Below are 13,141 nucleotides of genomic sequence, written 5' to 3'. Positions count from 1 at the left end.
TTGAGTTTAAGTGAACGAGATTCTTTCTAGGAATTTCATCCTCCCTAACAGGACTGAGTCTCAGGTAGTCTATATCTGCAGTCTGCTGCATAAATTAATGACCCACTTCAGTATTTGCTAAGAATTGGACAGCGATTATCTAAGGAGAGAAATAGCTCAGTAGAGAATAAGGAATAAACATACACAGAAATTTAATTTATGGTAAAGGTGGCATTAAGAAGCAATGGGGAAAAGAGGGACTATTAGAAATCCTCTGGGAAAAATTCTTACCTCACACCATATACAAAAACAAAATTCAGATGGACTAATGATCTAAATGTAAAGTTAAAAACAGAATAAAGTTTAACATTTAAAACATTTTTAAGGGTGAGATGGGCCAAAGTAGGAGGTCTTTTAATGAAGGTGGGTAACTCAGAATCTGCAGAGAAAATGTACGGATTTTACTACATAAAAGTGAAAAAAAATCTTTATGATAAAATAAGAAATGAAGTTAAAAAGAAAACTTAATGAAAATGTTATTTATATATATATGTACATACTTATTAATATCACACATATCTTTGCACATCTTTGTTTTTCTGTGATGCAGAAGGATATATCTATATCCTATAAAAGTTATTTCTAATATACAAAGAATTTATATAATTCCATAAGAAAAGTGCAAACTAAATAATCAAAAAAATAGGCAAAGGGTAGGAACAGGCAAATCACAGAAGAATGCAAATTACCAATAAACATATTAATAGATATTCACTTTTACTAGTAATCAAGAAACTAGAATTTAAAATAAAAAAATGCAGGGCGCCTGGGTGGTTCAGTTGGTTAAATGTCTGACTCTTGATTTTGGCATAGGTCATGATCTCGGGGCTGTGAGATCTATCGAGTCCTGAGCCAGGCTTTGCACTCAGCTGGGAGTCAATTTCTCTCTCTCTGCCCCTCCCCCCACTCTCTCCCTGTCTCTTTCTAAATAATAATAATAATAAATCTTAAAAATAAAACCAAAAAATGACATTTAAAAATTCATCAAATACACAGAAATTAAAAACAAACAAATAATGTTCAAGTACTTACGGGATATGGGAAAGGACATTCTCCTACATTCTTTCTGGGAATATAAATTGAGGCAGTCTTTTTCTGAGGATAGATTGGCAGTTGTCTGTTGAACTTTAAAACGCACATACTCTTTTTTTTTTTTTTTTTTTTTTTTAAAGATTTTATTTATTTATTTGAGACAGAGAGAATGAGAGAGACACAGAGCACATGAGAGGGGGGAGGGTCAGAGGGAGAAGCAGGCTCCCCGCCAAGCAGGGAGCCCGATGCGGGACTCGATCCCGGGACTCCAGGATCATGACCTGAGCCGAAGGCAGTTGCTTAACCAACTGAGCCACCCAGGCGCCCCGCACATACTCTTTCATACAATAATGCCCCCTTTAGGAATCTACCACAGAAAAATAGAGGTGTATAAGGATATATATGCTATGATATGTATTGCAGTATTAGTTGTAGCAGCAGAAAATTATAATCAACCTAAAATATCTAGCAATATGGAAATGCTAAAAGAAACAAATAAACTATGGCACAGTCATGTAATGGAATAGCATTGATATGGCAGGACATGATAAGATGTCCATGAATGAAAAGCAAAAAAATCAAATCAAGGAATATATGTATATGCATCATGATTTTTTTTTTTTTTTTTTTTAAAGAGAGAGTGTGTGTGTGTGAGGGGGAGAGGGGCAGAGGGAAGAGGGAGAGAGAGAGAATTTTAAGCAGGCTCCATGCCCATTGTGGAGCCTGAGTTGGGACTCAATCTCACGACCTTGAGATCATGACCTGAGCTGAAATCAAGAGTCACAGGCTTAACTGACTGAGCCACCCAGGCGCCCCCATACATCATGAATAAATCTAGGGTGTGTGGGTGGATGTATATGTCTGTATGTGATTGTAGGCCAAAAAATTCTAAAAGTCTGGAAAAATACACACTGACGTATTAAAAATGGATACATACCAGAGGTATAGAAGTGCTGGGGTGAGGGGAATTTCACTTTTTATTTTATGTACTTTTACAGTATTTGCAATGATTTTTTTTTTTCTTTTTTTTTAAGGAGGGATGGGGGCAGGCAGAGAGAGAGGGTGAGAGAATCTGAAGCAGGCTCCACGCTCAGTGTGGAGCCCAACACAGGGCTCCATCTCACAACCCCGAGATCATGACCTGAGCTGAAATCAAGAGTCAGAGGCTTTACTGACTGAGCCACCCAGGTGCCCCTGCAATGATTTTTTATCACGAAGACATAATGCTTTATAATGTTAAAAAAGAAAGGAAATTATAAATGCTAAACAACCTAAGCTTTGACCAAAAAGAAATAATTTGGTTTGAAGAACTGCTTTTAAAGGAGATACAGGTAACTTTGCCTAATGAAAAATCAAATAAACAAACAGAAAAATCTCTTTCTTGCTACTGTATGAACTTTCTGTTTCTGGACTATATATTTCAGTGATTTCTCTCTGGTTATTTAATTCATTGTGTTTAATTGATAGTGTTTACTGGAGTTTAGTGAAAACTGTTCTGTAAGTATCTTCGGTTGTGATTTATCTAGTGTAGTATCTCCCCCAGTGAATTGACTGTGAGTGGGGAATTAGTAACGCAGATACAGATCTGGAGAGTAGTCTGTGGCTTTACTTATCTTCACAGGAAACCTTATTTCATATTGATAAAGTTTGAAATCTTTCCTGTAACTCTTTCCTATTGTTCATTGTTGTTACTGTTTTAATGAGAGGTAGAAATGAGCCAAACCAACCTTCTTCTTTCCTTTTAGTAATTTAATTTCAAAGGAAATTCTTCAACCCGAATCAACCCAAATAAATGAGTGTGGATGGAACCAGATTCTGACTCAACATGTCCAATTAATTGCTTCCAAACATTAAGATAAATTCCTCAGAAACACCCACAAATAATTAAAAAAAAGTCCCTCAGTAAAGAATGATTAGTGGGAAGTGAGCTGGCTATAACCATCGTTGCTTACAAAAACCGTTTTTAAGTTGGCATTAGTATTTGCCATCTATTCTATCGTAAATATCAAGATTTATCATAGAAATATGCCACCGATAGCACAATAATAAAGAAAACAGACTCATCTCAGGTTTTGAAATGTACCTAACAAACTCAACCTCTTGCAAAATAACTTTCTTATTCAAAATGGAACTGGGAATTGTTCAGCACACAATGAATCATCTTTTGGCAAGTACAATAGAATCTTTAGGGACATTTCACAGCCTCTTGTTCAATTGTTAGGATGTTTTTAGCTTTCACAGGTAGGGAAGAAGGTAGCTTGTATAGCCATCATCTTGTTGCTAAAATTGTACAGTAAAGATTTTTCAGAGTTGCTGTTGCAATAGATCTTTTGCTTTTTTTTTTTTTTTCCTTCCTGTTTCTTTACCCAGAGCTGCTTTGTCTCTCAAAAACAATCTGGAATTACTTAATGCTAATGTTTTCTGGTTTTACTATTTACCCAGGACTCAAACGTTAAACATTAATGTTGGAAACTCCCTTTTCCTTACCTCATAGTGCTATATTTATTTAACTGTTATTTTGCCAGAAGAAAACCTCCTCTTTCCCTTTCTGTGTTAATGTACTTTTTTTTTTTTTTTTATTGACACACACATTTTGTTTTTGTTTTCAGGAGGCTTTAGAGCTACCCCTGGATGATTTTGAAGTGACTGAGACCACAACGGGAAGCGAAGTGATTAAATATGAGTATCATGTCTTATACTCCTGTAGCTACCAAGTGCCTGTGCTTTACTTTAGGGCAAGCTTTTTAGGTAAGACCATCGCCTGCTAGATATAAATTCATAGCATTTACATATAAGGCAGAAAGCAGATTTAGAAAATTATTCTTGAGCGAAAAAAAAAATAGAGTTAAAAATAAGAAAACTGTGGGTGAGGTAAGGTTTTACCAGTAAATTTTCTCATGCTTTAGAAAGAGTATCAAGACTTCAGAGTGAATGATATCATCCCAGCCTTAAGTCTGATCTTCAGATTCTTGGCCTCCTGCCCAACACTGACTAAGCCCCTGGCCCTTTTTCTTTTCCTTAAACAAGTAGGAACAATGTAAAGCTACAATGTTTATGTACTTCTAACTTTACAGTAAAAATGTCTTTCACTCTTAAGCGATTCTGTTAGCTCAAAAGCCCCCATGTCTCCTTCCTCAAATGCTAGTAATTATTTCAAGAACGGTTTATCAAATAGTTCAAGCTGTATTTAAAAATAGCACGAACATTTCCTTCGGCCATCTATACATCTCCAGTGCCGTAGCTTCCTGCCATGCAGTTACTCAACTCATTCCCCTTGCCAAGAAGGTGGAACACCCCTGTATCCTCTGAGGCCTTGGCTAATAAAGCTTATTTAATCAGCAGCCACATGGAGTTCTCACCCAGTAGCGCGGCAGTGACTCCCTCTTCTCGTCCTCTGACTAAACCCGGTCAGCATTGCAAGGCCCTGTCTCCCTGGGCTCAGGACAAGAGGAGCTGCCTCCCCAGCCCACCCCCTACCCTGTTTCTCCTTTTCTCTCTGGCCTTATCAGCAGCATTTGCATTTTGAACAGCCTTCTAACTTTTTCTGGGTAGCTAAGACATCTGAATTTAGCCAGTGATATTTTATTTTTAATTAAAAAGTAGCTTAAGCTGCTTTGAATGTGTATCTGGTAGATTTAATCACTTGCTGCCTTATATTGTTTAATGGTCTCTAATTTTGCAGTGTTGGCGGTTTAACAAGCACTTAGGATTTAAAACACAAGAACAAATTCTCATAGACTCCCTGGTGAGAAGATTTTAATCTGAGGTGCAGTTCCTAAGAACTGACAGTTTGGGGTAAATTTTCAACATGGGACATGGGGAATTGAGGACACTGATAGTTACTAATTCACAAACTCTTGCTGCAGATTTATCCATATGATTATTATAGGCCTTTAAAACACTCACTTTATTGTTGTAATTCTCTTCAGTTTGGAGCCCAGAGGTTAAGGGGGTTTATTGTCAGTGAACTCTGTTATCCTAAAAAGCAGAAGGGGATACATTTATTTACCATGGGGGAGGGGAAATACTTTTCTTGGTTTTGGCTTGCAGTGGCTCTACCTAGTACCTTTCTAGATTCGAAGACGCATCGAGGCTGCAGGTAAAGGAAATAGGACACTACTTCTTCAATACTGTACTTTCCTATAATTAGTATTCACCATAAGCAGTTAATCACCAGAGAAGAGCTCCCAGAGACAAAACAAGTTGTTGAGCTTGTCAGCATTAGGGAGTCGGAGGTGTTGAAACATGACTGCTTCTAGCTGGAAGTGGGTCTTGCCGAGGCTGGTGGATGAGCTCAGACGTGTACTTTGCTCTTAATGTGCCAACAGCTCCCCTTACAGTACAGCACAGTGATTGTTCCTGCAAGTCCAATTATATTTTAACGAAATTTGTAGACTTCTTGGGATCTTTTCTTTATGATGGCTTTCTGTTCCTTAAAAAAAAAAAGAAAAATAGTAACAAAAAAACAAACAAATAACGCACTTGCTTTCTTGGATCCTATCTATATACTTGTAAGACCCCCTTTTTTATGGTTAATAAAAGAAAACCCCAACAAGTCATTTATTTTACATGGCAGCTTTCCTTGTTCCTCCCTCCCCATTCTGTGTGGTGTGGAATGAGCACTAGGGACTTTTTTAAATTCCAGAATTCATTTAGTATTTACGCAGGTAAATTAAAATATCTAATTTAATTTTTCAAAGCATACTGAATGTTTTCTTGTGGAGGAACATGAAAAATGGTTCTTTCCTTTATCATATTCTAAGAATTTCTTTTCTCTTTTCTACTAACTTAGCCTAATGGATGTTCTAAAAATGTTTCGCCCTTTACTCTGGAGTCATAATTTTTCATTTATTCCCTTTAATCCATTCCCTTTTTCTGCGCTATCTGATTTCTCTGGCCCTCCATCTGTTTGTTAAACATCTCTGTCAGTGTGGTGAATGGATTCCTACCATCTTCCTCTTATTCCAGGTCCAGATTTTTCTTTGTCTCATTCTAACAGAGTTCCGACCTAGAAAGAGGATGATTATAAAAATTTCTTGCTCAGGGGTCTTTTTTGTTGCTTCAGAAATAGTTCACTTAGCCCTGCTTTGGACAGATATTTAGAATTTCTTTTGCATTTGATTGTTAGTAAAAATTAGTTTCTCTGCTCTGCTCTGATTTTTCTTCTGTTACCTTTTTTTTTTTTTAAGTAAAGCAATTAGTAGTAGTAATTTGCATTTAAGTGACATGACCTTTTCTTTTATCAACTGGTTTAGATTCCAGAAGAAATATTTATTGTGTTTCTTGAAATGCAAATCCATTGAATTGTGATTACTTCTTATTCCTCTGTATTGGCCAGTGTCCACCAGGCCTATTACTGCCCAGGACTCAGCTAACATGGCACTTGCTCTTTTCACTTCCATGTCATATCACATCACACCACATCATTTCACATCATATCGTATATAATATCTCAAGTTTCACTATAAGAGAATTATTTGCTTGTCCCCTATGAAATGGTAAGCAAGAAAATGGAGCTGTAAGGTGAAAAGAGGGAGGAAGGAAATTAATAGCGAGTACCTATAACCTACAAAGTGATAAGCTTAATTCATGGTAGTGTGTGTGTGTAATACATATGTGACGTTTGTTATTTGTCTTACTCATTTTGACACCCACAGGATCTGCTGTGATATAGTACCAACAAGTATTTACTGAATGAACCAATGATGAGGAATTTCTAACTATTTCTGCATACAACCCAAAGATGGAAACAGTGTGATAGGGCCTTATTTGAATTGCTCTGATGGGTTATAAGGAAGAGAGTGATGCTGTTGTCTCCAGGAAGCTCAGGACCCAAAACATCTATATATACTTTTACTCTCCAGTTTGATACTTCTTAGAGACTACAGAAGTAGTTGACTAAGGAAAATGGCAAGTCTTGAGTACTCAAAGGGTGGGCATCCAAACTAGCTGAGCAGCTGCCCCACTTCTATAAACACATATTTTTATTCAATCCTTGAAGGCGAAAACAGCCAAATTGCGCCAGCATTCTGCTGCTGAGTACCTCTCATTCCTACTACTTGGACATTTAGGAACCCGGTTTTCTCGGGGGTAACATGGATTTAAGAAGAGAAATAAGTCCTTCCCAGTATTTTTTTTTTTTTTCCCTAACTACTTTTGCCATTTGAAGTTTGGAAGAAGTAGTGGGACACACTTAATACCATTTGTTACCCAGCAGTGGGTAAGAGGTAACTACATTCCTGTCAAGTAGTAATAAATAGCCTATATTCAAATAGTGCTTTGTAGTTTATGAAGTCCATTCTCACAAAACACTGCCATCTTCAGTGCTCACTGTTTCCACTCCCCCCATCCAACTATTTTTGAAGCACACTGTTTTAAAGAAGTATTTGTATCATGCTAAGGGCTTTGTGTATTGCCCATCATTCCAGCACCTTTTTATGTCCCATTTTTCCTTTTTGATTGAGGACTTGGTTTTGGTCAAAAGCTGGTGGCAAGTGTTAGAAACGTAGTGAAAAACCTTAGCTATATACGTAATGTCTTAGGGCTTCACCAGAGTCCTAAGCTTACATAGTTTTCCTTTTCATGACAACTACAGATTTCTATATTTATTTCAGTTTGAATTCTGATTTATTCCTGCCCTTTCTTCTTTTCCTTTGTTCTCAATCTCTATTGAAAAAGAGACCAAATGGTTCTTCTCATTTTCAAAATATTTAATTCTTTGGCTGACATATGGGTTCTTCTTGGGAACTGTTTTGACATATTTCTTTAATTAGTCAGAAGGGCTGCTTTTGAATAGGGAAGGAAACATTTCTTCCATTCAGCAACTGAATGTCTGTTCTTTCTGGAGATCCATTCTATTATTGGCCCGGGGAGTAAGAGTATAGAATTAAAAATGTAATCCAGATATTTCATGTGGAAGATTTGTCCACTTGCTGTATGCCTAAAGGATGCTCATGGAGGAACAGGGAGAAAGAAATAGCCAAGAATAATTATCTCTCAAAGGCAAACCACGATAAAGGCCAGCATAAAGGAAGAATAATGGAAAGTTTGGACTTAGAGCAGTGTGTAAATCATCAAGGAGAAGGAAGAAGAGCCTTGTTCAATGTGGTCTGGAACAAGAGGAGGTCTTTGGAGTGCTTAGAAGAGAATAACAGGAAAACAGAAAGATGGAGTTGGAGGAAGTTGGAGAATAAAGTAAAGTATCCACAGCTCCGTCCAACAACTTGCAAAGGAAGGTAACAGGTTGGCTTTTCTGAAGAGGCTGGAAAAAGCATCGGAGAAGAGGAGGAGGGTGGGTGCCAAGCTGGAGAGAGCATAGTATGTTTGGGGAACAGTGAGAGGCCAGTTTGAAGTAAAGGTTTCCTTAAGATGAACTGTGGAAGAAATATTTGGAAAGATATGTTGAGGTCAAATTATGAAAGAGATAATGGGTTGGAAGTGGTTGCCAGCAAAGTGAGAGGTGAGGCAGCTTGTTGAACAGGAAAGAAAAGGTGGATTGGAGAGGTTCTTAAAGATTGAGGCAAAAATGATTCTCGTTAATGATTACAATGAGCAGAATATAGAAAATGATTTGACAGATAATTTAATTTAATTTATTTGATCATAGAGAATCTTTAAGAAAGTTCATATATGCCACGTATACTTATATAAAGTTATAAAGCTATGATAATGGAATGGAACATGAACTTTGGTACATTAAAAAGAAATTCAATGGATTGAAATCAAATTTAAGAGCAAATAGTGGAAATTATTAAGAAAAATAATGAAAAATTAACTAACACAAAGATATTCAAATTGAAAAATCAAACAATACAGGAAATTTAACAAGAATTATTTGTTGAACCATGTAAACGTTTGAAATAGTATGGGGAGTTAGGATGCTTGTTTAAAACATACGATGGGAATAGAATCCCATTGAAAAATCAAGCCCTGGTTTAAAAATGTTTTAAAGAAGAAAATGCTAGAGAAATGTGAAACAAAACTACAGGGAGAACTAATTAGCCAAAAGGTTTATTCTAACCTGTATTAGTGCAAAATACCATATATACAAAAAGCAACAGATTTTAAGTGGATCCAAGGCCAGGAAGAGGACATGAGAAGGTAATTTATTTTCTTACCTGAGAGAGACTATATTTTAGCTTTCCTGGATAGATGAATGTTTGTGTTGTGCTCCATAAGGAAGAAATTTAGAGAGCTGCACATTTTGAGTAATATATAGATTATTTTACATGTAGGTTATTATTCAATTGAGAGATTTTATATGAAAATTGTTAAATTAAACGCTACTGGCAGTTGCTAAAGATTGTACTTTTTAATTATTCTATTTTTCATCCAGTGTCTCTTCTTCTTTTATCATTGACATTCTAGGTTGCTGACAGAATATTCCTTTAGCTCAAATGTGTATCATCATTCCAGGAGATAGAGGCATACAGTAGGCATTCAATAAACACTTGTTAAATAAATGGCCTTAATTTGCCATGCTTACTTTGTGGGTTGCTGCTGAAATTATTTCAGCTTCTGCTTCAATTTTTCAAGCATGCAGGGGATTTTACTGAGCTTCTCAGCCTCAGTGTGATTAATGAGATTTCTAAGTATGTTAAAATTGGTGCTACTGAATATCTTGGGTCTAAAACTAGGGAGTTGTTGATTGAGTATGCTTATGTCACCTCTGACTGAGGCCAGACAGAAAAGAATAGACCCTCTTAACAGGGCTTAAAGTTTCTGATTGAAGATACCTTCAACTGAACATGAAAGCACATAATAATGTGTTTCATGAGCTTAACCAAGGATTTGTTTATGCCCACAGTTTAAGTTAAAGTTTTGGGTCTTCGGTTTTCATAAATAGATAGATTCAAAATCGCAAAGTTCTTCAAGTTTCTGCAATATTTAAGCTCTACTTTTATGACGTGATTTTTGAAATATATTTGATGGTCTCCGTTTAATGGTTTCGGTGGAATTAATGAAGGTTCCATTTGGTTTTGAAATAATTAGAATCACAATCATATTTTGAATATATTTTGTGTGTCAGTGGTGTATGACATGGTTTTGGAGAAATTGCTGATTAGGTCAAAATTTTTTGTTTTAGCATAGAAGATCACAAAACTAACTTTTGTATGTCTTTGATCGTGAAGGCATGAGCGTTGACTGGGCAAGTTGATGATAAAGGCTTAGAGAAAAGAACCCACATCACAGTCATTATTGTCATATCTGTATGTGAGAGAAAAAGCTGTATTAGCCAGATTGTCTGCAGTGTAGATGGTCAGCAGAAGCTGGAGAGATTGGCACTCTTGTCATAGTAGCTTGCACAAGTGCTCATTTGATCATCATTAATACATGCATTTTTAAACAGTCTGTAAATGCATTAGAGAATACAGACCCATTAGAGAATGGGTCTGTTCACTTAGAAAACACTCTTCTCTTTCTAGAAAGTGGGTAGCCCTCTTACAAACATGCATGTAGGAGCATGATGCATCTTTTTATGTTTGAACTTATTATTTTTAACTCTGTAATTATCTGTTATTTCTAAGTTGACCAGATCAGTTTTAATTCCTGCATTGTAAGATGTTAATTGTTTTCCTGTAGATCTGAGGTTCTCTGAAAACATATGTCACACACCCTCAATCGTAGCATCAAATCTGATGAAAATATTCTGTTACATTTGTTCTGGGTCTTTCCACCTTGTTGGTAGCTGCTGATTATTGCATTTTGTATGAATGGTTCCAGCAGAGTATGCCGGGTTTTGACAGTGGTAATATCCAAACCACTTACTCCATCCTTAGATTGTAGGCTGAAATATTTTAAGGAGTAAAATTAAAATCATTATTGATGGCCAGATATTAAACCCAGCATTCTCTAAGTCTGCAAAGCCTTTCTCTGTCTTAGAGGAGATAAAGTTAAGGAGGGTGTCCTTTCCTTTATCATTTACTCAGTAAATATTTATAAAGCATTTGCAATGTGTGAGTGGGGCTTGGAACTACACTGTAGGGCTGCAGTGGTGAAAGGATAGGGGCAGTCTCCGCCCTCAGAGGCTGCAGGGAATGGCGGGAAGGGTACTGAGACCCGCCCCCAAAGGTTGCCGGGGATGGCAGGAAGGTCACTGAGACTTGAATTCCAGCTCCAGTGCAGTCATGAACTGGCTGCATAATTTTGGCTGATGTATGTTTCCCAAGACCTTGGTTGCCTTAATATACCAGCTCTAACATTTTATTATCCTACAACTTGATTTCTTATAACTTCAACATCTGAAAATTATTTTAAAAGCATGTCATCTTTTTATAATTTGATTATTTGGTTTACCATTTGACATTGAAGTACTTAAGACCCTACCCCCCTCTTCCAACATCAGTACACACACACACACACACACACACACGTGCGTATTTTGAAGATATGTAGTGCTTATCTTAAGGGCAAAGTTTGGCCCTGCTCTGTAAATGTGTTCAGAAAACAATATAACACAGATACTGAAGGCAGCTTGTTTTTAACTTGTACCTAAACATGACATTCAAATGTTAATTGGATGAATAAATCTTGTTCATTTTACAGACATGGAAATGTCAGTGGAATAAAACTATTTATCAAAAGATAATGGTCTCCTGCCACAGATAAATGCCAAGATGAAGATACTTATTGAAAATGTATCAAAATACTCTATTGCTATTTATTGAAAATAAAGGTTGAGGAAAAGTTCAACTTTTCTGGTCAAACATGAGAAATGCCCTGCCTCTGGTATTAGTATATTATGTCATCAAACACAATGTGCATGGTGTAGAAACATGAGAAAATTCTAAGAAATAGTGGTCTGTAAGTGAATCCTTTAGCTTTATAGTATGGGAAGTACTGAAGTGGTGCAGTGGGGGCTGGGAGGAGATACGTACTAGGTATTAAGCTCTGACTGTGTGCCTGACACAGTCCTGGGTGTGTTCACTGATGCAAGCCCATTCACATGAACAGGATTTGAGAAGGATAATTATACTCATTTACAGGTAAAAGCCAAATAACTTGCAGTCACGTAGAGAGTTAAGTGCTGACACCAGAATTCAAATTCAGCCTGGGCTCCAAGTCCAGTGCTCTTTTCCTACAGTCTACATCTCTACTTAAACTCCATGAATCTGAGTACAATACCTTTTGCTTTGTGGTGGGGGCGTTAGGGGTTGGGATAGATTATTTCCCCAAGTTTTATTGCACTTGATGACCAAATACTTCTTTGGGTCTAATGATCTGATATACTGATGAGCTTTCTTTCTTTCCTTTTTTAAAAAAAAAGCTCACAGGAGTGAGAGTGTTATAGTTTTAGTTTTAGTTTAGTTTAGTTTTTTTTTTTTTAAGATTTTATTTATTTATTTGAGAGAGAGATACCGAGAAAGGGAGCCCAATGTGGGACTCTGACCCAGGACCTTGGGATCATGACCTGAGCCGAAGGCAGACACTCAACTGACTGAGCCACCCAGGGGCCGTGATGAGCTTTCTTTAAATGCTATTGTCCACTTGCCTAAGCGAGCACAACCCTAAGTTCTGAGGACTTGATAGCTCTGGGCCAAGTAGCATTAAATTCTAGTAGTAAGATCACCTTCTGTCCAGCAGTGTGCGATTTCAAAGTCTTTAGGTAATTTCTTCTTTCTACTTTATTTTACAAATTTAGATACCTATTTCTCTCCTAGTGCCATAGTGGTCTTCATGAAATACATTATTTGGATTGTTATGAATATAGGTGAATTGTTGTGATTGTTAGAAATATAAGTGAATTGTTGAATTGTTTAAAGAAAGAAAAAGAATTATTATTCACTAGAATAATAGTGAATAATACAGCCACTTCCCTAATCTCTTCATGCCAGTTCCTTCTCATGTCCTTCCACCCTTAGCAATTCCCTTTCTCCACCTGCCACAAACACTGGGTGTTAATGTCTCCCTCCTCTGTACTGTCGGAGAACTGCAGTTTTCCTCTTGGCAACAACCACTCTCTACCCAGTATTTTAGTATTAGTGTACTATTGATATACTTGTCATAGTTTCCCTAGTAGATGGTAGGCTTCGTACCAGGAGAAACTGTGTGCTTTCCTTTTTTCTATTCC

At 36.8% G+C, this 13,141-nt stretch overlaps 1 protein-coding gene across 13 annotated transcripts in view; it reads left to right on the top strand.

Annotated features, from left to right (window-relative positions):
* The window catches only part of ATG10 (autophagy related 10), a 225,923-nt gene that overhangs the window by 140,801 nt on the left and 71,981 nt on the right, over positions 1-13,141 (top strand). For all 13 annotated transcript variants that reach the window (XM_031030903.2, XM_081826650.1, XM_031030902.2 and 10 more), the window contains one exon: positions 3,681-3,819. In XM_031030903.2, the coding sequence (XP_030886763.1) occupies positions 3,681-3,819 (139 nt within the window). The remainder of the gene's footprint in view (positions 1-3,680; positions 3,820-13,141) is intronic.

The sequence above is a fragment of the Leptonychotes weddellii genome, chromosome 7 (assembly GCF_054177405.1).
Source record: "Leptonychotes weddellii isolate Sample4059 chromosome 7, ASM5417740v2, whole genome shotgun sequence".
Taxonomy (NCBI): Eukaryota; Metazoa; Chordata; class Mammalia; order Carnivora; family Phocidae; genus Leptonychotes; species Leptonychotes weddellii.
The sequence above is the reverse complement of the archived record's forward strand: the minus strand, read 5'-3'. Positions and strand labels throughout refer to the sequence as shown.